General features: G+C 42.9%; 1 protein-coding gene across 2 annotated transcripts in view; it reads left to right on the top strand.

Moving 5' to 3' along the window:
• The first annotated feature begins 212 nt into the window (after nt 1-212).
• The window catches only part of SEMA5B (semaphorin 5B), a 135,678-nt gene continuing 111,935 nt past the window's right edge, over nt 213-23,955 (top strand). For both annotated transcript variants that reach the window (XM_086464975.1, XM_086464976.1), the window contains exons 1-2: nt 213-366; nt 16,558-16,657. In XM_086464975.1, the coding sequence (XP_086321101.1) occupies nt 213-366; nt 16,558-16,657 (254 nt within the window). The remainder of the gene's footprint in view (nt 367-16,557; nt 16,658-23,955) is intronic.

A 23,955-nucleotide genomic window follows, 5' to 3' on the forward strand; every position in this document is an offset into this window, starting at 1 on the left:
AATTGGGTCATTATTTTTAGATGCTGTTTGTGGAGTATTATCTTGTGTACTTAGCACAAGTGGGGTTGGGATGAAAGGGGAACCTCCACCCTTCTCTACCCATGTTACACATTCTGGATAAGCATTCGTCTTTCTGAAAGTGGAATTATTTCTATTTCAGGTATCCTCCCTGGGCCTACCTTGGAAGCTAGTTCTGCAGCCGCCCTTCAGTCATGGTTGTTTCAAGATTAAAGGCCATTTCCCTGTCATTGCCAAGCCTTTTTCTTCTTGCTTTTCATCTCTCAGCATCACAGAATGTACCTGAATACTCTGAAGCTGAACATCAGCAATGTGTCAGGAAAGAACACCCCACAATTGCTTTTGAAGGTAAGAGCTTCTATTCCTGTTTCAAGTTCCAGTAGGACGATCCATTTTGAAGTCCTTCCTGATGCTGTTACGGATGATGGTTTAGTCTGTGCTGTTTTCCTTACACCTGCAATCCGCAGGCCGGTGAAAGTGGCCTAATGAATCATATTTCCTTTGATGCTTTATAGAATCATAGAATCATTAGGTTGGAAGAGACCTCTAAGATCATCAAATCCAACCATCAACCCAACACCACCATGCCCACTAAAGCATGTCCTGGAGTGCCACATTTTTTAAACACCTCCAGGGATGGTGATTCCACCACTTCCCTGGACAGCCTGTTCCAACGTATGATCACTCTTTCAGTCAAGAAATTTTTCCTAATATCCAATCTAAACCTCCCCTACTGCAACTTGAGGCCATTTCCTCTCATCATTAGTTATTTTACAGTGTTTTAACTCCAAGGTTTCACAGCAGTCACTTAATTCAGGCAGTTTTGGGACCACTGGTCCAAGAATCTCCGTTTTCAGTTCTGCTACAGTCTCTCTCTCTTGTGCCACACTGAAACTGTGTTTCAATGTCCTTTTCTCTAACTGGATTCAGTAGTGCTTATGTACGTCCCCTGGCTGGCTGGATCCAGACACTTAATAAGTGAAAAGTGATAGAGAATGTGGACATACTTGAATGCAAGAGAAGTAAATTGTTTTGAAATTGCAGGGAGTGGCTGCCTTTTTGTTTGCTGCTTTTTTTTCCTTTTGTTTTGTTTTTTTTTTTTGTTATATATTTATCCCCTCTGTTAGTAGTTTTTCTGTCTTTCACCTGGGCACTTAACTTGGCAAGGTCTTAAGAATGTAAGAGGGGGCCTTTGTGTTGCAATGGGCAATCCTTTTACTGTTCTTTTGCAGTATGGTATTTCTCTTGTCTTTATCCCAGTTGGATTTTCCAAGTGTACATGTAACTCCTAAGTTACTGCCTCTCCAACCTGTCCACTTAGTCACAGGACAGTTAAATCATTATAGCAGTACCATTATTATTTCTGAATTCACCCCGGACTAGTGTGTTAAGCTCTGTGTGCCAGCATCATCAGCTGCTGAATCGCCTTGCTAAAAATGGTTTCCTCCTAAATGTTGAGACATCGATTTTGGTTCCCATTTAAGGCTTTGCAATGCATCTCCAGTTACATTCTTCACTAAAGGCCATTAAGTACCTTGCAATGTGTCTCTAGTTAGGTTCTTTGCTAAAGGCAATGTAGTTGTGGTTTTGTGACCTTTGAGATAGAGTTTCCAGGAAGAAAGTAGTCAAAGGCTTCCTTGCTGACCTTTCAGGGTTCTTCTAGAGAGCTTTATTCCTCTTCACAGAGGAGGAAACTCTTGTCTCTGAATTTGGAAAGTGTAAGAGATTTCTTGTCTGTTTTCCATTATCTGTGCTTTAAAGGTTTCAGTGGATTAAAGTGAATTAGCAAAATCTTTAAGCCTACACGATATGGCACTGGCTCTAACCTTGCCCTGGTGGAATGGGTAAATAAATGTAGATTTTAATTGCTAAATAAGTCTAACCATCTGTTTAACTGGGGAGGGGTGAAAGGAGAAACCCTTGCGGTTAAAAACATAGTGGAGCTCAGCTGGATATTTAAATAGATAATACAATAATGAGGATGTTGTAGGTACAGAAAAGAGAAAAAGTGTGTGCTCTTTCTATTAACCAGGAGCACCAAACTTTGAGTTTACAGAGGATGTGTTTGCAGGATCCAGCACTGAGATGAATCATTCTGCAGGGAATATTAGAGTCCCAATTCCTGATGTTGAGGAATTGATGGGCATTTTTTAGCACTCAATATGAGCCCTTCTCTGCAGAAGTGATGGCTACGTAAACACAATCATAATCTTCCAGTTTGCTTTGTTTTAATCAGGCATGAATTTTTCACAGAAAAAAAATATCTCCTCCCCTTTCACTGTTGTTGTTTCCTTCCTCTCTTTAATGATAGAGGGCAAAAACTCGTATGAGTTAATTAGAAATTGACAATTATACAAGAGAAAGAAAGATTGAAATTGCAGACACATCAAGAAAATAAACCAGGTTATCATTTGGATATCTTAAACCCCAGTAAGATTCAGAGTTACTGTTTTTTCTCAGCACCTGTTTTGTGATTGTTCATGATACAGTTTAATCCTGTATTTTCTGCTGCAAATACAGCAGATACACAATATACAGCAAAAAATTAAAGGCACCTAATTTCCGCTGCATGTAGTATTTAAGGCTCACACCTCCAAAAACACATCTCAGTTCATAATATAATTTACCTTAAAGCTCTACCCTGTTCTAATGCCAGCACAAGCAGGTTTAGGCTGCAAGGGGAGACAAGCAGGGGAATCTACATCTTAGGTGCTGTTCCAAGTTGCTCTGAGGATGTCCTCAGTTAACTGTGTGGCTCATGGGCTTTCTGTGGGTCTCCAAACGCATCGTCCCATGGATCACAGCCTTCTATACAATGGGAATGCTGAGCCAAGGACTGAGAGTGTGACCCCAGCAGCAGCTCTGCTGATGCTCCCGCTGCCAGGGGAGAGGATTATGTTACACCAACAATTTTCAGTGGATGGGCTTTAATAATAAGTAAGGCCCCAGACCATTCAGTCATACAGGATGCATTAATTTACTGCCAGAATGAATGGATTAACAAAACAGTTGATGTTACAAAGGGGTTGAATAGCTTCTTTTTCACAACCTTGCTAGCCAGGCTTCCCATCGCAAGACAAATGTGGTGCCGTAACATGTTTTGTGTTCTCCAGTCTTCAGTTCCCACCTTGCTTGGGCTCAGCCTCTCTTTTTATTGTACTTTTCCTCCAGATTATGATATTCTTAACACCTAATACCCTTGGCATGGAAGAATACAAGAAAAACTCCTTTCTGTGTACTTTAAAACTTTTTTCCTGAGAAATTATGTATTTTCTATGTCTCATCTCTCGCTTATTGTATCTCATCCCTGCTAGTCAACTGTCCGTTTGAATTCACATCTCTTTGTATTGACATCTCTTTGTATTGCTATAGGGGGGGTGAGAAAGGGAGAATATGGTACACGACCTACTCATTTAAGCAGAAAGGAGTCTGCATATGCAAAGTGCTTTTACTTTAGCTGTGTTTGGATCTGAAGAAATGCCTGTTTCTTTACAGAGTCCATTCCCCGAACCACCTGCTATTACTTATAACCTAGAGAAAATGGTCTAGACCAGTCAAGGGACACAAATTCTGGTCCTAAATATGGTTATTTTCCATGCTCGAGATAAAGTTTCCACTGCCAGGAGAGATGTGGGCTGGGAAGGGGCTGTGAGCTGGATGCATTATCCTAGCAGACTACATAGAGATCGTGAGCGATCGGTTAGGAATTTGTGCTGTGAGCACCATCCTGTGTGTTTGCACAGTACCAAACTAACACAATGGTTCCCCAGTTTTCCTGGGGCTTATAAATTATGCTCATTGTACAGTTCACCAATAATAATAACGTACCCAAAAGTTTGGGCTTTTCATAATTAGATTGTTCTACTCTGTGCTTATAGGAAATCCAGTTAAAGTTTCATTTCCCTTGTTAGATCAATAAGAAAATGATCTTTTACTTCCCAGGAGGCTGTTTCTGGTGTTTTATTACCTATTTGGCTGTGAGTGGGTAGCTACATTAAGGATCTTGCATGCTTGTTTGTTTTTCAGTGAGTTGAGAAATTTGTGAAATAAGTCAAGTACATCCTTAGTGTGTCCTTTTTTATTTATACATGTATGTACACATGCATCCAAGTCCCACTTCACTAAACAGTATGTCGTCCTGGCACAGCTCCACTGTGGACCACTCTGGTAAGCCAAACACTGGAGAAACTGTTTCTAGTTCTTGTTGGTCATGCTTATCTTTCTTGTCTTTTCCATATGTATCTTACAACCAATAGATCGATCCCTACATTTGCAACTGGGCTATGCCCTTGCCATACTGTCCTGGTTCTTAGCAGTATAATGCATTTCAAGCTGTTTCTTGGACATAAAGCACCTTTGCTATTCATTATAGACATTTGGAGCTCCTTTGTAACATGCCCCTTGGGAAAGCCAGAAGCATCTTCTGCCACAGCAATACTATGTAAGATCCGTTATAGCGAAATCAGAGCCATGACTGATGTGCGTATGTTTGTAGTGGGTGCAGGGTGCTTCGTTTCAGCTTGTTTACCAAGGACGTGCTTGAAAGTTTGAAAACTTTTTTTTTTACAAACAATGTAAGAAAGACATTGACCTGCTTGAGCGGGTCCAGAGGAGGGCCACAAAAATGATCAGGGGGCTGGAGCACCTCCCCTGTGAGGACAGGCTGAGGGAGTTGGGCTTGTTCAGCCTGGAGAAGAGAAGGCTCTGGGGAGACCTTATAGCGGCCTTCCAGTGCTTAAAGAGGGCCTACAGGAAAGGTGGGGAGGGACTCTTGATCAGGGAGGGTAGTGATAGGACGAGGGGTAATGGTTTCAACCTGAAAGAGGGGAGATTTGGATTAGAAATTAGGAATAAATTCTTTACTGTGAAGGTGGTGAGGCACTGGCACAGGTTTCCCAGTGAAGCTGTGGCTGCCCCCTCCCTGGTAGCATTCAGGGCCAGGCTGGATGGGGCTTGGAGCAACCTGGTCTGGTGGGAGGTGTCCCTGCCCATGGCGGGGGGTTTGGAACTGGATGGTCTTTAAGGTCCCTTCCAACCCAAACCATTCTGTGATTCTGTGATTCATCTGTGTTATATGATTTGCTTGGATGTTCACAACTTAACTGGAAATGAGGGGTAGACAGGTTTCCACTTGCAGTTTCACTTCTAATTTCTCATTGTCCATTAAATTGCTATGGTCAGGAAAAAGTACGATAAACTTCCCAGGTTCTTCTCTGTTCTCTCAGGGCTCTCTCTCCTGGGTCATAGCAGTTAGCGTAAGCTGGAAGAATATAATTTGTCCCTGCTTAAATAATTGCCACCTGTCTTCATCCTTAAAAACACCTCAGCTGCTCCCATGCTGAAGAACAGGAGAGAGGTGGACTTGGTTAAATACCTTATGTCCCAGATCTTCTCAGAACTGCAAATCTTAGCTTTGCAGACTGTATCATCATGGCTGGTGTGAATTCTCAGTGTGTGGTATTTGACCCATTGTCTAATCCTCAGTTTCTCGTAGATGCAGACAAGTTGCTCTGTTTGTTGCCTCAGGTTTTCAAAATGAATTGGTTTGGGAGTGTTTAAATCTGGGATTTTACTTCAGACTGTCTGTAGTTATTACCTCCTACCAGATAAATGTGATTCAGGTTGCTTGAATGTAGCTTGCTATATATTTTCTCAATATTTTCTTTCTTTAAACAACATTTTATTGAAACGTGGCCAGCTTCAAACACTGAAATCTGTGGGGAGCAGTTAAGTGTTCGCTTGTTGTATTGAAAGCAAAAGCTGTTTTAACTTTGTGGGCTGAAGGATAATAGGGTATGATTTATTTCTTTTGAAGGTTCTTAAGATTTTACCAAACCCCCACCATTGTTGAATTGGTCACTAATACATTATTCCCTTTACTGTATATTGATGGAAAAGAAGCACATTAGCATCCATCAGCTTCAAAGGCCAGCTAGGAGAGCCTCTTAGGAAATTCTGATAAAGATTTACACTTTTCTTGAACAAGTGAGATTTTGACAATCCAAACCAAAATTTTAGTTAACAGTGGATGAAGATTGTGGGGTGAAGTATGAGAATAATACCTGGGTAAACACCAAAGGGAAGGCAAAATACATTATGGGAGAATTGTCTTCTAGCTCATAGCCTTACTGCCCTTGAATCTCCATACAGGGAGTCCAAACATTAACTAATGATGGAATGTTGACCAGCAACTGGTGGCATCCTGTGGGTGCTACAAAATATTTGATCTTTGGTACATTTCAGTATAGATTTTGTTTACATTAAGCAAGCCTTGTGGTAATTTTCTTTTTAATCTTGAAAAATGGAAATGTGGCAAATGAAGCTGGTATTTTCTTCTTTAGAGTTGATTTAGAATTTGTTTGAAAATTATGACTGATAAAGCCATAAATATGCAGTGGTTAGGGAATTAATTTGCTCTCAGGCAAAACTTCTGAAAATTACACCCAACAGCTCTCAATATATTTTTCATTCCATAATAATAATTATAACAATAATGATGCTATTTTTTGACACTTCCCTATTAATGGTGTCCAAGGCACTTCGCAAATAATTGCAGTGAGATTTGATTGAAAAAATTATTCTATGTGATGTTCCTTGGGGCCTCAAGAAGAAAAGGGGTTTTGGAAGAGTGCCCTTCATTCACAAAATGCCTTAGAGCGAATCATGACAAGCAGGAGAGAAAAGGAAGACTTCATAGTGAAGCTTCAGGAAGCAAAGTGATTGAGTGACTCTTACGTATGGGCATGAGGGAAGGTAAAACTTTAAAGAGGTACGATAGTTCAAGTGAAGGAGCTGCCTTTGACCATGAGTGGTGGTGATGATGACAGGGAGGGCATCCTCAGCAGCAGGACTGAGTAAGGTGGACTCATGGTGTGGAGAAGCAGGTACTCAGAAGGTTACTGGCATTGTACTCCTAGATCAAGGCCGTGAAAAACTCTTGTCAGCAGCAGAGTAGCATATTTGTGTTTTCCAGAGGTACTGCTGGTGTAACTGGGGCTAACAGCAGCAGATAACAGCAGCATGTGCGTGGTCCTTTCTTTGGCACAGTGATTGGATCTAGGACAGAGAAGTGGGCTGCCTCTTTTCAGAGCCCAGGCACACTTCAGAGAAAGGAAACAGGGTGGAAAGCAAACCAAAGCGCTTTTCTTCTTTTTCTGTGGTTCAGTGCAAACAAAGACATGCCTTACAGAGACCTCATTCTCAGTTTTGAAGTTGACTTAGCATAGTTCCCTAACTGAGTAAAGTTTGTGAGCCAGTGGTATGGCAGACCTCACTTACTTAAGCTATCTGCTTCTGATGAGTGTTAATATATCACATTCTCCTAAAACCTTCCATTCAAGGATGTCATTATGTTTTGATAAGGTTCACTTTAGTACTAGCAATCTCCTAAGAAATATTCTTGTTTAATCATGCGGGGCTCACCCTGGAAAGCCATGAACAATCTCACCTCAGTCAAGCACTTAATATGTACTTACCTTGAAGTCAATGGGATTGTGCACTTGAAACCAAGCATATGCTTATGTGCTGAGCTAGACCACAGTCAATGTGCCCAGCACTGAAACATCAAGTCTATAAATGGAAGCCTGAGCATATAATTTTGTTTCTAGAGTGTTCTGCTACCGTAGGTCTAGCTGGCCAAGTTGTTCCTCTAACATGGCTGAATTAAATGGTTAAGAAATGCAACATGTTCCCTGGCTTAGTATAGGATTAGCTGGATGAAAGTCTGTGATCTGCAATATGCAGTAGACTGTGTTAGAGGGGTTTATGATCATTTCTGGCTTTGGGAGGTACAGATAAAATCCAGAAGAAACTCTTGTGCTCCAGCTTAAAAAGCTCTGACTTCATAGATCATTCATCCTTACCTCTTTATAACATTGGACGATCCTTAGAATGTATTTTAGTGGAAGTGCTTGAGCTGCAAAATTCAGATTTGTATTTTATACGTGAGAATTGCTCTGGTTTACAGCACATTAATAAAAGAGGTGGAGGTCATTAGTGAAATGTGGTCTCCGATAATCCTTTACTATTATTAGCCAGCTTCCAATTTAAAAACACTGATCCTTATGAGAACAGGTTCGTTTCAAAAGTCTTTCAGGATTTTACAGCCTCTGCTCTGCTTCATTGGTGTAACTGACTCAGGTGGGACCTTTGTCCACAGAAGACAGGAGTCCTCATAAGCCTGGCTAGCTAAAAAGTACAAACTGTCTGTTTGTCTTGTCATCTCCAGTTCAGTCTTTGGTGACCTAGCAAAGAGGGTCAACTTCTGTTTCAGATGTTCGTCAAAATCAGACACATCTGCTTCTGTGGCAGATCTGGCTAACTGCAGGTGAAAATCAAGGAGAGTTTAGACATGCTTTCTCTGCCCTCTCCTGCTTTCTCACTAGTGAAAACAGTTGTCCTGAATCTCTCACTGTCTCTGCTGGCACAAGTGGCTGATGTAGACATGTAACTGTGAGGATAGTGAAAAAAATGTACCTCCAGATGCAGAGGAGGCAGATTGAATGATGGTTGAATGATGACAAAGGAGTGTTTCTTCCGTGAGACTGCAGTGGCTGTAGGAGCCAAGATGCAGCTTGCTTTCCTGTCTGAAAAGAGGGATTATACTGATCAGAATGTCATAGGAAGCTGCAAGTGATGCATGAGCACTCATCTTATCTTTCTCAGGGAGATTACGTGACAGCTGCAGGGCTTGTCTCTGTAAACAATGGATCACAATACTTAAATACTCTGCAACATCCTTAAGAAAACAAGAAATCTCTGGGTTTGCTGACAGTGAGGCACCAGTTAGCTGAGTTTCACAAGGTGGTGGTGGGCACAGAACTATGGCTGCATGACACCGTGCAGCGAGTGTGGGGTAGCAGGCAAAGCTTTCAAGGAGGTTGTTAAGGAGGGGAGGCAGCATTAGGGTAGTGTTTGCCGCAGTTGGTAGCCTGGTGAGGAAAGCCAAATCCATTCTTTCCATGAAGTCCTGTGCTGTGTAGACACAAACCTTCGGTGGTCCTATCGATCTCAGGCACGGCAAACGGACATGCTCATGACTCATGGACGGGCATCTGTATCTGACACTCTTGCAGCCCTGTGTCATCTCCTCTTGCTCTTGATCGGCCACTGCCAGTAAGGATCTGCCATGCTGTATGCTGAGTCACCATCCCTGGAGGTATTTAAAAGAAATGTAGATGTGGCACTTTGGGACATGGTTTAGCGGTGGACTTAGCAGTGTTGGGTCTACAATTGGACTTGGTGATCTTAAAGCTCTTTTCCAACCTGAATGATTATGATTCTATGTTATTTGGGGTTTAGGTCTTGTGGGGGTCTGAGCAATAGGAGCCATACTGAAGAGAGAAGAGCCTCTCTTATGTTACGCTACTTCTTTCCCAGTCCCCCAGCCTAAGGCCTGGGGACTCACCAAGTGGAAATCTTCTGGCTCTCCCCTGGGGCAGGTCCTGACTGATCTTCTGCCTGCCTTTCACCATGTGCAAATAGCAACCCAAGTGAAACAGACAATGGGCCGAGACTGGCCTCTGTGATGGAGCAGAAATGCTGAAGAACTGAGAAATATGACTTGCAGTCCTTCGATCTCTTTCCCTGGGGGGGCCCCAGAACAACTTGACAGCATACTGGAAGTGAGCACTAGTTCATGCTTATTATCTGTTGTTTTCTTTATCTGGGATTGAATCCCTGAGTTCTTCCTGGTAGATTGGTGTGTTTTGCCAGCTGCTCCATGTTAATAATAAAAAAGTAAATAAACAAGCAGTCATAATTGTACTTTTGCAAAAAATAGGTTTGTACTAAGTTCTTTTTTCTTCATATTGAAACAATTTAGCAACACTTGTTTTGAAGAAATTATTAAAATTTAGGAAACAAAGAGTCAAGATGCTTGGTTTGCGTTAGCAACAGTTAGTGCCTCCAGTACATGATGTGCTTTACAGATAATTAGGTCTTCATGCACCAGCCAGTATCCCTAAACCCATTTAACAATTGGAAGCACTGAGACACTAAGTAGTTTCATGATTTGCCAAAGACAGAGGGCTCCAATGTCAGTGCTGTTGGGCACTTGGGACCATGCCTACATCTCCAGGTGTCATTTCTCTCTTGGGATGGAATAAGCTCAGCAAGGTAGTTCAAGGAGGAGCTGTATGCAGTGAGGGGAGAGGTGAAAAATCATCTAGATTTGACATAACTTTAAATGATAACATGTCTAGGTTACTATGATTATTGTGATTCCTATGGCTCTGTGAAGGTAAGACTTGAGTCTTCGGTTCTTTTTTTTCTCTTCAGGGTGATAAAGAGTATGGCCTCTTTTTCTGTCTCCTTCTATTCCTTGGTAGCTGAGAGATGGGACTATTCCCTCTTTCACGATACCAAGAGAGAAAAAGGCTTATTCTTTCTTCTTCCAGTCATCTGCTATCCACATATTCTTGGACAGGTTGGAGAGGGACATTAGCAACTCTTTTTGCTTCTTGGATCCCATTGAAAGGGAATGGCTCACTGCAAGCAGCTATGACGGTGACTCTCAGGCCATTCATGGCCTTAGCTCACTGTTTGTCTTGTCTGAGGAGGAGTTTTGTAGTTGGCCAAGACAGAAAGAATTGATAGAGTAGGCAGGAAAGGAGGTAGAAACATGCCTGGAAGGTAAAGACTGCTAGAAAAGAAAGCAGGAATGGGAGGGGAGGTGGATGTGGGGTCAGAGGGGTAACCTGAAGGAAACCATGAAAATGAGACAGCTGGAAGAACATCTGACTTGGATTTGGGTATTAAGGGGGGAGAGAAGGAAACTGCTGGTTTGGCCCATTTTGTAGAAGGGCATGTATTCTGCCAACAGCCTTCTGAGTCCCCATAACTGTGAGTGGAGACCAGAGAAGGCAATGAAACTAGAAATTGCAGCAGTTGGGATGAGGACATATTACATGTACAATTAAAGATTTCAACTGATCAGGTTAAAGAAAGAGAGAATACCAGTAATGAGGTGGAGGTGGTGATGGGAAGACAAGACAGCAGGGTGATGTGTGTGTGTAGGAGGACTTCTGGGGTAAAGCCAGCTTGAGTTTTTTGGCCTCATGAGTAAAGTTGAGCTCTTAGTGCTGACACATTTGTTGGCTTAGCTCTGCCGACACAGCAAAAGATTTCTTCTTCTCGTGATAAATTTGCTGAATTGTGAAGTGGTTTTGTGTTATGGAGGCTACTTTTACATCTCAGCATGGGGTAGGAGTGAAACTTATTTTCCAAAGACTATTGCACTAACTTGGTGGTGTGACCTACAACAGAGAGCTAAAATTTAAAATTAAGCTGATATAAATATGATTCATTGACAGTCTAATAAAGATAAGGCTGTAATTTGACTTTAACTTCGATGAATTCTCGGAAGTGTCCACACTTGCTGCGTTTGAGAAGACAGGTTGTAGCGTGGGTAGTCATTAGCCTTCTGATCTTTGATTACAGCATTGTTTGCTTTGTCTCTGATGGGTTCTGGTCAGTGGCCCACACAAAATGGAAACTGTGACCTCAGTCTTAGCAGGCAACTGTCAACTTCATAAAAAATGCTCTGAATACTGAGGATAACTGAAGCAAAGGATGGTCTGAGATGGTAGGTCTGGTTCTGAAAAGAGGACATTTCATCAGTCTGGACAAAGAAGACAGCCTGAGACCTTGACTTATGTTGCAAAGTGATTTGCGTCAGTTGGTCATGATTGGGATCCAACACTGAGAGTCCTCCAGGCTAGTGGGTGGTCTGAAAAAGTTCTAAGTGGTTGAATACTTGCATACTGGAGTATCTGCCAGTTGCTATGTGTGGTTTGCCCTGTGCAGGGCTGAAGCAAACCAAAAGAGGAGGAGATTGAACAGCTACAGAAGTCATGCCTGTCATCTGGGCCTCACCAGGAATGCTGAAATACTCACACATAGTAAATAAACATGCCATGAAGTAGTAAGCTGAGTTAAGAGAACTTATAAGAGACCATACTGAAGCAGTAAGGGAGGCACTCAATGTGTAGTCAAGTTAACACTGCACAAAAATAGGTCTGAATATCTGCAGCACAGGTATTTATTTATTCCCATTGAGTTTGGCAGGCCCTAAGTGCTATATGTGTGCTCTACTTCATTACACAAACTTTTACTGTTGAATCAGCTTATTTTACAGGGTCTTTATGTAATGTATATGGTTCAGGTTGTCTTTTCTGGAATGGGGTCCCTCTGAATCTTGCTTCTTGTTCAACAACAGGGACATGGTTTAGTGGTGAACTTGGCCTTGTAAGTTTAATTGTTGGACTCAATGATCTTAAAGATCTTTTCCAACCTAAATGATTTTGTGATTCTAACTTCCCTGTCTTCCTCCCTTAAGGTGTTTTTATGATATCTTTGAAGCTTTTCTGTGCAATCCTAGGATAGGAGCATGGTTAGTCTGTATATGTGGGTATACCCTTATTTTGCGGAGAGAATCCTTGGTCCTGTTTAGTTTAGTTTCTTTTGCTCCAGACTAGGAAATCCACACCGAGAATTATCCTGGAAGAGATGTTCTTGAATAACACAGCGGTTAGCCATGCTCCATGCACCTAGCAATGGCTTTGCAATTTCAAGGCATGGGCATTTAACCTCTCTGCTCTTGTGTGATGCGTGCTGGATGCACAAAGCTGTTACAGCCTGCTGGAGATGGGAGCTACAAGCGGCCTCAAGTGAGATGAAGGAGTAAATGCTGACCTTCAGACAGGGAAGTCTCAACTCAGTGTTTACATAGTTCTTTCTTCCAAAACACAGTGTAAGAGTGAGGTGGGGAGCAGCTGGTTTTGAGGAGATGAAGGCTCAAGTATTATCAGGTTTACCGCATCTTTAGAAGCTGGTCTGAAACCCATCAAACTCAGTGGAAAACCGCCAATGACTTGAAGAGCCTCTGGATCAGGCCCTTAAAGCCAGCTCCTGCAATTTGGCATGCAGTCCTTTGTGCAGCTGACTAATCCTTGTCCCAGTCCTGTACTCACAGGAAGCCGGTGCAGAGCAGTGTGCTATCAGGCTGCAGGGACCACCCTCGGAAATGGCAGAGGGCGTCTTTTCGCCTTGTCTTATGGATGCATAATAGTTTGAGCACAGCTGTGTCTGCAGACTTACATTTCCTGTGAAGCTTTGTCTTCTTTGCAGCTGAATACCTGAACCACCTTGAGCTGTGGAGGGGCTTGCAGAGCTTTAGAGTCTCTGAATCAGATGTCTGGCAATGGACAGTGTTGGAAACTATAAATCTTTTGTTTGTTGGTCCTTGTGTGGAGGAAGTGAGAGCATGGATCTTTAACCCCCTGGAAATGATTAGAGATGAGAAGCACAAAGGAAGCCTTGATGAACATTTTGCCCCTAAGCCATGTGGTTCCTAGCTTTCCAGCTCCTGCTGCCGACATGTGAAGCCAGGGCCTTGGTTTTTAATCTTTCATAATGTTTTTTAAACAGATACTTTTGCAAATGTAAACATGCCCCAGCACTGAAGGTTTCCAGCCAAATTAAAGAGTCAGCACTGGAAAAATCAGCCTTCTGAGAAAGGTCAAATACAAGCAAACTCTGGAGTTCATTGGGTCCATATGTGTAAACTTCAGCTAATATAGGATAGACTCAGGGCAGCACTTACCTCGCAGAACTGAGCTAGTTTCAGAATGAAAGGCTGGAACTGTCCTTAGGGATGCCTATGGTTTGAGCAGTAGATTTGAATGTGTTGAATGAAAAAAGACCCGTGTCCTGACTGTTGGTTGCATTTCCATTCCACTTTATCCCTTCCCTCTTTTAACAGGAAGAAAGAAGGTTGGGAGGGAAAATGTGCCGTTCGGCATTAATTCTGACAACTTACATTTAGACATTCTTATCTGGGACCATGCTGAGTTTAATAATCTCCAACTATATGCTTATAAAAGCTTAATTTTGCTATGAGGATGCATGCCTTGCAGCCTTTAATTTAATAACCGGGAAGGGTTTCTTTATAACTTGTACCACCTGCAGTAGTAATAGAAATCAAGACACTGCCTGTTATTTCTTGGGCTGGATTGACATTTCAGCCAACATGTAAAGATTCAAGCCACCTACTGCCTTTAATTTTTTTTAATTATTTTTACCTGTAATTTGTCAGAGCTTGCCATTAAAAGGAAGAACTGATGAGTGTACCTCTCTGAAGTGAGAAGCGTTTGCTTATAGCAGCAGATGAAGAAATATTGTTCCTGCCACTGCACTGTAAGAGTGGGTTAGTTAGTAGGAAAGAGTTAGTAAGAGAGGAGGTAAAATGACAAGAGAAATTATGGCCTAAGAGCAGGATCCTTAAAAGGTATCATCATTATATAGCAATCCCCTAATCCCACCCCCATCAGCCAACAGAAGTGCCAGGAGATCTGCAGCACATGTCAGCCAGCTAACCTGCCTGAAAGGTGTTATTGGTGCTGATTCTGCTGCTTGGCTCAGAAATGTCTCTGCGGTTAAAGTGCTACAGAAAAAGAAGACAGAGCCCCACTAGTTAGGAGAATGCCAGAGGTGAAACTGCGGTGCCTCCCTGGTGCTAGTACATCATTAAGGGTCCCAGAGGAGTGTAGGAGGTGGAGATGCTTGAAGGTTAGATGGGCTGAGTTATTCCTTAGCTCATGCCTCTTCATTGAAGAGCAGAGGAGGTACACGTGTTGTGTGTGGTTACGCAGTGTGACAGGAATGCTGAGAAGGGCTGGAAGCCTCCAGCTCCTGGTGACAGGGTTTTTAGATTGTGAGGATGGAGGTCTCATTGTTGGAGAGGCCCTGGCAGCATCCAGTTAGGCAGGGTACGGGACCAGGCTTGATGGTGTCCAGCTCCATGGTGAGGGGGCTTAGGAGCTGTTACAAAATCTGGTGGTGTTCAGGGCAGAGGCAGAAGCTCCATGACAAGCTTCTGCTTTGGAAAGAGAGGCAGGACAAGTGGAGTGTAGGGACTTTTATATGTGTTCTTAAGGTTTTGATAACTGAAGGGCTTGATTAGGTTTCATCTGTCCCTGCAGGGAGAAGGGATTTGAAATTGCTCAACAAACATCCCTACGTCAAAGGTTTTAAACCATTGCACATCTGTAATCCTGCAAAGCATGCCAAGACGCCAAAGGCCTTAATGAGTCCTCATCAGCATTGTCATCTCACCCCTGTGGAAAGGGGAACTAATGCCTGCAACAAAACATTCAAACCTGACTGCCTTCAGTGAGACTTCTCGATTTATCATTGGGGATATAAAATGACAATGGAGCATGTTTTTTCAGAGCTCTTTTGAACTGGTCTGAACTGCATCATTATTGTTATGAGTCATCAGGTCATTGGCCTGTGTATTGGTATCCTGTTGGCATGAGGCCAGAAGATATTACCTTTCATGTTGAGCCTCTGCAGTCTTCAACATCCAGTCCTTGAATGAGGCAGGGTTACTTGTCAACAGGTCACAGAGGGATTACAGATACACTTGATTTGTTCTCATTTGTGCCTTGCTCCCTCAGATATTTGATATTCTCCAGAGTAGTTAACAGTTGGAATAAATTCTCAAGAGAAGTCTTTACAGTAAAGCTGGATGCCTTTCTGAAAGATACATATGACTCTATCCTGTTACTACGTGCAGTAAAGGCCTAAGATGTGAGGCTGAAATTCTGTGATCTGTGATACACACAAGGACAAAGTTGGTAACTGTACTGAAAGCTGGGATTCTGTGAATGCCCTAGCATCGTGCCTGAGAGTACCCTAAAAATAGTAATTAAGCTTTTTCTTTAAACAAGTATATTTTTTATTACCTCAGGACTGTCTGCCTTAGATGTCTCAATTGATGTTGTGTTAATAGATGTAGCTTCTGGAAGAGCTTTGTCTCCATGAGCATAGCGTAGCCAAATCTATTGCTTTGTGTTTAACCTGTGTGATTGCAGTTTGGACAGTTGCCTAGATTGGCAAATCCAAGATAGTTGATAGAGCCAGTCTCAAGCTTGTGCAGTCTCGCAGCTGTGAAGATGCTATGACGACCAACCTCCCCCCATCTGCATTAAGGAAGGATTTAAGTGATAGGGATCCCAGATTTTAGGTAACATGAAACCTAGAAGAGAACCAAAAACCCAAAAGGGAAGGTAAAACCCGGTAATTAGAGAAGCCAGATCTTGAGTGCAGATCACTTGTACTTTACCTTGGTTTTCAATCAGTTCTCTTTCTGGAGGGCAGCAGCTACCCTTTGCTTAGTACAGAAGGCAAGGTTGTGGAGCTGTTACGGCAGCCAACTAGTCCCTTTACACCACTTAACCCTGTCACTGAAGATGGTTCCCCAGATTTAACAGAAGTAAAATCAAGCTGCTGTTGTCTCCAAAACCAATGCTGACACTCCGTCTTGGATGTGAAAATAGCTGCTGAGACGGCCCTGCGTTTATGTGCGGTTTTTTGCACATTCTGTGGAGAATCAGAATAAATAGAAACCTTTAAATAGATTATTAATTAGCCTTCTCCTGACAGCTAACTCGGTAGGAAATCCGTTAGTGGATGTTCGGGTGAACTCACTGCTTCTAGAGCAGCTTTACTGTTTTCTGCTTTCTCATTTTCTTGCAGATCTGAAGCCCTGGGTCTCGAATTTCACCTATCCAGGTGTGCATGACTTTTCTCAGCTTGCACTGGATGCCAACAGGAATCAGCTCATTGTGGGAGCAAGGTAAAGATAATCTTTTAATTAGCCCAGGGTTGCTGCTCAAGCTCTTTCCCTTCAGGTTCAGGCTTCAGAGGAGAGTGTTTCCAGCTTATGTGGCCAGTCTTCCCCTCAAAAAGAAAGGTGTGATTTATGTAGAGGAGTTTAGTAGACTCCTAGTGTAATTGCAAAGAAGAGAAGATTACGAGAATTAAAAAAACCCAAAACAACAAGATGCAATCAAAATGACTGGTTAACAAAGCAGAATGCTGGCATCTCCCTTGGTGTCCTGAATGTTAGAAGAGTTGAAGTAAATCATTCTGCACCATCCTTCTGCCAGCACAGAATTTGACTTTATGGTTTATTTGCCACGGCCAGACTTTCCCTCTGTATCAAGTTCATCTACACACCTTTGTATAGTGGCAATGTAAATGACTGCTTTCTTCTCTCTTAGAATTCACTCCACAACCTGTTTGCTTCATCTTGCTGGTAGAGCCAGATCCTCACTTAGTGCATTTTGGTGCAACTCTGTTTTTCTGGCCCATTGTATATAATTTGCATTATTTTCCTTTATTTTTAAACATTATTTTTATTTAGGATGCCATAAGAGGAGGGTGGAAACACACAAGACAAGCGTAGGGAAGCTCTAACAAATTTAGAGCTGCATTTATAACAGGGAAAAGAACTATGGTTCAGTGAAATAATATACGTCAGGAGTGGCTGAATCATGAGCCCCAACAGCAACTATTTTTTATTGCATAATAAAGAGATAAGACAACCCAAAAAGAAAAGACAAAGCATGGTCTAACAAATCAGTTTAAGTATAACATTTAGAATCAGATAACATTGCGGTAGCGGTCTCTACTATCAGTGAAAATGGAGGAAGATACTGCTTTCTTCCCAGGTTATTCAGCATTAGAGGACAAGGAGGTGAGGAGCAGAGCTGGAAGAATTCATGATACAAACAAGAGAAAAGAACAACATGTGTAGCAGAGGAAGAGTTTTTTTCTTCACAAAGACAACTGAAGTGTGATTTAATATACATTTTCTGTGTGTATTTATGCAGTAAATAATAACACTTACCTTCCTGTAGCTGTTCAAATTGCCAGAGGCCCTTCTGCTTTTCATACAGAAACATTTTACTTTTCAAGCCGTGGCTTCACCTGCGCTGGAATCTTTAACCAGCAATTATTAATATTTATTACTTGAGAACGGCATTGCTTTGGGGACAGCTGTGAACAGTGCCTTCTGCCAGGCATTGCACAAACACAGGCACGTCACTCTGAAGAATTTATGGTTTACATAATTCGGCTGCGCGGCAGGTTTCCCCCCGTGCAGACGCTGCTAACACTGACATGCTTCACCCCTGCTCAAACCCCAGCAACACGTCCTGGAGGGAGTTTCTGTCTCCACAAGAATTTGTATGAGTGTGGTTAGACATGAGGCTACAATATCATTATAAACGGGGGAATGTCAGCAAATTTGGCTTCCTGCTGGAAGTACAATGTATTGCAGTGTATTGCCTCATGAGGAAGCAGTAACAAGTATTTATAGAATTTGCTTGGACAAGTCAGTTTTCATGAAGTCCTACCCACCTGACTGGGAGACTGAAAGTTTCGGTGGTGCCACATGGCTCTGCTGAGCAATTCTTTATAGAGTTAATGGAGATGTAATTTCCCCGGGTGTTTTTTTCGGGTTGGATACAGGCTTGATGTGGGGAAAGTGGGGAGTGCTGAGCCCTTTCCCTCTTCATCATCTCATTTCCACCCTGTGTGAAGTGACAGGGAGAGGTGCATGAACATGGGGGTGTGATGGGGTCCTCAGTGCTGCACATCTCTGGGCATGCTAAGCTCCTGGAGCTGTGCCAGAGAAAAGGGAAGGGGAAGTAAAGCCTTTTCTGTTCTCTCCTTCCCTGATAAATCCACACCTTGTTCTGGACTATTTTTAGGGGTGATTTTTTGAGTCATTAGTTGCTCGTGCACCATCTGCTTGAATTTGCAAATGAAACAATACCTCAAAGAGATAGGAGCTGTCTCTATCCATCTCTACAGGGTGTAATTTATGAAACCTAAATTTAAATGTTAACCATGTTTAAATGTGCTACTGTAGATCATATTAGTAGTAACGCCAGCTATTCTGGGGTTGTGGAAGGAGTTTGAGATCAGGGTGGAGTTTATAAGCACTCCCACTTCTCAATTTCCTGGTTAACATCATTCTCTTAGATGATAGCGTTATAAATTATTTCAGGCTAGGTCTTTCTGTCTCTATTTAAAAGCAGTATGACCTCACCACAGCATCTCTTTGGCTTAGTTTATCCTGTGTTTCAAAGCTTCACAGAAAATGCTTCCTAGAAGAAAAGAAGATCCTGGGGCTCATGAGGGTTTTTGGTTTCAGGAATTGGACACAGCGTGACTGAAACTGTAAGAGGTATTGAGGGCATGCCATGCAGACAGGGAGCTGGAATAACACGAGCCTCAGATTTTTAAGCTTTATCCTTATCTGAGAGCTCTCCCTGAATGACTGAGTGCGAACCAGAGGAGTTTGATAACTCCGCTGCACCAAACACCTGCCAAGTCAAAATCCCAGAAACAAAAGAATTAGTTTCAAAAGCCCACCATGGTTTCTAAGCAACGTATTTACTTGTCACATCATTTCTAAAATCCAAACACTTGCAAGTAAGGATATGAATAGTTTAGAACCTTGTAAATCTCACACTACCCGTATTATGAGCCACATTTCATTAAGTATAAAAACAACATTTCAAAAATTCATAACCTTCATTTTGACTCATAGCTTGCATGTTTTGTTTTTGTTTTAAATGTAGTGTTAGTATTTTAACGTACTGTTTTTCTTCTGTGAATGAGTGTTTTGAAATATTTGATGCTTTTTTCAGCTCTTGAGCACATGTGATTACTATTTGAGCTTATTTTAATGGGAGGAAAAACAATTTTCTAGACCTCATTATTACTGAGAAAAAAATTTGAAATTATGATTACAGCAGTGATTTCACCTGCATGTTGGAGAAGCAGTGCAGTGCTCTGCTCTCTCACCTGTGCTGTAGGGTGCCCAATCCCAGGGAGGGTGGGTTTTGTGGAGGAGGTACATAGTGTAACTGTGACATCCTACCTCCTCAAGGAGCCTTACTCCTCGACACTATCTCATTACTGGCTGGGCAGAGACAGGAGCCAGCAAAGAAATGATGATATGAAAGACCCTGTTTGGAGTCAAGCCAAAAAGCGTGCTTCACAAGAGCTCCCTGGCGAGGAGAACATAAAAGGTTTAAAGGAGGATGGTTGAGACACCGTGTGACAATCTGGCACGACAGCAAGCTGAAGGGAAACAGCTTGGACAACAGGAGGATGGTACCCAAACAAATGGCTGCACAGAGAGTGGCTGGGAAGCCTTAAGGGAAACATTTGACTTTTCCCAGAAGGAAACTGCAGGGGTGTCAGCTCGGGGCAGTAGCCTGCTGGGGCTGCGGATGTGAGAGGCATGGCTACGAGGGTTGGCCATTCGCAGTGAGTGGAGGTGTTACTGTAGAAAACCAGCCAGAGAGCGTCATGACCAGAAGTCCTCAGAGTTCTGCCTGCCAAGAGGGCTGTCAGCTCCATCCGGAGATGGGAAAGGATCGTCTCTCATGGCTGTTGCATGGGGAACTGCAGCTCAGGAGCCTTCGTCACAAATAGTCATTACCAAGAAGAGCCCGGAGGTAGAAGGTAGTGAGCAAAGGCTGCATCAAGGCACTCAAAACTGGCAAGTAAAGTGCACGTCATTCTGGACTGCCAGACTTCTCTGCAGTAAGAGTAAAGTACTAAGCTGCTAATGATGCAAGTCTGGATGCTTTGACGGGGGTGATTTTCATACTTGATTTAGAGTTGAACTGAATGTGCCTGTTAATGCCAAGTAGATAGGTGCAAGGAAGCAGGTATGGTTAGTCTGGAGAGCAGGGAAGGTGCAATGTGAACTTGCAAGGGTTGTTTTAGGGGGAGCGCAGCAGTCTGGGCACACCTCTTCCTGGTTATTATTGCTCCTGGCTGTATAAGCATTAAAACAACTCTAGATCATGCAGGCTTAAGAGCTGAAGACTGAATGGAGTGACTGATGTCCCAAAAGAGTTGCTTCAAGTTGAAGCTTGCAGAAATATGGCAAATTGTAAATATACTCTAGGACCCTCAACCAGCATGTTTGGCACCCTGAGTTTATTGAAAGTCTCCGGTGTATGATAGATTAGTCTGTCAGACACCAGGTTTCATGCAGATTTCTGGCTGAACATAGGCTCTTTCCTGCCTGGTTGGCAGAAAACTCCAGAGCACTGCAGTAAAACTCTCAAAACCTGTGCTGCTTGGAAAATATCACTCTTACCCTTGGGCACCTTCAATCCTGTCCAGATCTGGACTGCCACTGAACCCTGAAGAGAATAAATCTCTGCAGATTATGTTGCTTGGGCAAAATGCATTTTGCAAACCAGGAAATTCAGTGGCAGAAGTTGGATCAGAGTTGATCAACAGATTTAGAGTACCAACATTGGGTCTAAACTCTGTTAAGAATACTATCTGTTACCAAATGATCAGGGCCCCTCACCAACATTTATCTCACAGGGCTCCTGTGAGGCAGGAAAGCACTGATAATTTCACACTATAGATGGGAATCCAAGGCCCAGAGGGATTAAGAGCAAGCCTGCCCTGTGAAAAGGCTGCGATGCTGAGATGCGAGTTTGTAGTAGATCTGAAAGGTAGTGCAGTGCTGCACCTAACACAGCTGCTCAGGCAGCAAGACTGTGCTTTCTGAAGGTACCAGTCAGAGTCTGCACAACCTCAGAGGTCTCTGCTCTTGGCTGATGTGGACATAGCCAAAGCTCTTCTATGGAGTCACAGAAAACCTGTGGCAGAGGTGGGATTTGGACCCTTTACTGTTGTATTTCCACATGGTAGTTTAATCACTTGCCCTCAGCCTTGCATCTCCAAAGAAGACTAAGTCTTGAAACTGCTTATGAAAGTCTGTTAGTCCCATACCCTTGCACTGGGACAGTGGGGCTTCGGCAGGGCTGAAAAAGTTAAGTCTCATATAGCATGGAGAGGCTAACATGCAGACAAGTTAACAGCCACAACCACATGGCCATAGCCAAAGGTTAAATAGTCCACAGGCTTGTCATCTTGTCAGCCAGGAGTGACATGTCGTTCGTCCCTGACTACAGGATTTGACTCAATACTTTTCTGAGACAGATTGACTGGGCTGAGTTACTGCCATTTCTGATGGCTTGCATTACTATCGCAGTGTCTTACGCCAGCTTTATCCCCTATTAAGTTGCGTTTGGCTGAGAAATTACCTTGCCAGTTGAGGTATTAATGAGGACGTGAGCAAGCAAAGAGCATGATAATGTTTTTTATTCTATCCGGATTGTAGGAGGGTAGCACAAAGTGCTGCTGCAGAGAAACCTAGAAAAACAAACCCCGTCCTTTCTCACTGAGATTTTTCCTATCAGGCAAAATAATGCTCTAATTAAAGTTGCATCCTTGTATTGGGGGCTGGAGGGGGCAGATAACATGGTGATGTGAGAAAAAAGACCATTGATGTTTTTTGAAGAAGCTGTTGAACCTGCATGGTAAAGAATATGGTGAAGGTGAGAAACTGGTGATTAGACATTGCAGCTAGTTAAATCCGTAATTGGATGGGCACCGTTTCTTTACACAGGGAACAAAAGTGTCATTTAAAGTGCAGGTTTTAACATCTCTGGTTGAGCCTGGAAGTTCAGAGGGAGATTTTCCTCTCTGATACTGTGCCAGGTGAGGTCAGCTCAGCCCTTGTGCAAGTGTGGAGGGGTGGAGAGGTTCTTATCTATAGAGTTTGCTTTTCTCTGCTGGTCTGCAAGGAGTCTGAATTTGCCATACTCCAAATCTGTGCTGTCCCTGACTTAGACCCCTTAGGGAGGAGAGGAAGGGGTGGGGACAGGAAAGGACAGAAAGACAATTTTTGTAATTATGGGATTCTGGGAACTTTGGGGCCTGGCCCACATTTTGTTCCAAGTGTATTTTTTTTTTTATTAGTTAAAATTTTCTTGAGCACAGAATGTGAATTGTAAATAGCTCAGAATAAATAAATCAAATAAAATTCTATGCTGCAGCACTGTCAGGTTGCTGGGCTGGACCAATGCACAGAAGAAGCCGCAGCTATGGGAGAGCAAAGAGACAGCTTTGCCCCAAGTGTTCATGGAGAAGAGGTGAGGCAACAGCAGTCTCTGGTCCGTCATCTTTGTTGGCAGAGAAAACAGTTGGTCCTTCAAATTGTTGGTCTCTGCAAATGGTGTCTACAAGTGACCTCACCAGTGTGGTATTCCATGTGCTTTTCCCCACCATCGGAGGAACCAGGCTTTCGGCTGACTCATGGCCAGTGCCTGCACAGCCAGTGCTGTGTGAAAGGCAATCTTGGTGCAGCGCAGGCTGATAGGAAGCATCCTGACACAGCAAATTACAGGCCTGACTGGAAAAATATCTCATATTCCAGATAAAATGAAAATTGGTGATACGCTATCACAAAAGCAGCCACACATGAGAAGGTCACTTGCTTTAGTAACACACTGAGAATAATTAAGTTTGAAGATTGTATTTCAGAGAGTGGGGTGTGAGCAAACACAAGGTCAGGATATTTTGGCAAAAGCCTTGGAGGCTTGGACCTGCTGTGTTTTACAGCATCACGGGATGGGGATGCAGAGCAGTTTTCTTTCACGTTACTGAAAATACTCTGTCTTGCTCTCTTTAAATTGGTGATATGTCAGTTTTATATGGCAGGGCTCACTACAGTGACTTGCATATCACTTTGTATCCAGATGTTTAGGTGCTAAGCCTACTGTTCTGTGCCATTGCAAAGGTATAAAAAACACAGCAAAGAGAAGGGATTGGTTGGCAATAACTTCAGCTCACCAGCCAACTCTATCAGTATTTGCATACAAGTCATGCTGCACTCATCCAGAGTTTGAGGGAAGCCTGACAGAACGGACCGTGTTTATCAGCCTAAGTAGGCATGTGGGGAGTCTGCTAGGGAATATTTGAACAATAATCAAAGCATCAGAAGAAGAGGAATTTTACAGTATGACTTACTGAAAGCACAACTGAAAGTGATGGGCAAATAGGAGATCAAAGGTCCCCATGTGGCTTGGGGCCATATCAAGGTGCTGTAAGTGCTCTGTGACTCTGCCATATGGATGAGAGAGGGAGAGAAGAGCTGTCAGTTGCATGTGAAGAAAGACTTGAGGTGGCATGTGGGATAATACGTGATGGTCTGAGAGATGGATTCACTCTTCCAGGAAAATAGGAACAAACCCACACACG

The sequence above is a fragment of the Leptosomus discolor genome, chromosome 5 (genome assembly GCF_034619465.1).
Source record: "Leptosomus discolor isolate bLepDis1 chromosome 5, bLepDis1.hap2, whole genome shotgun sequence".
NCBI classification, from domain to species: Eukaryota; Metazoa; Chordata; class Aves; order Leptosomiformes; family Leptosomidae; genus Leptosomus; species Leptosomus discolor.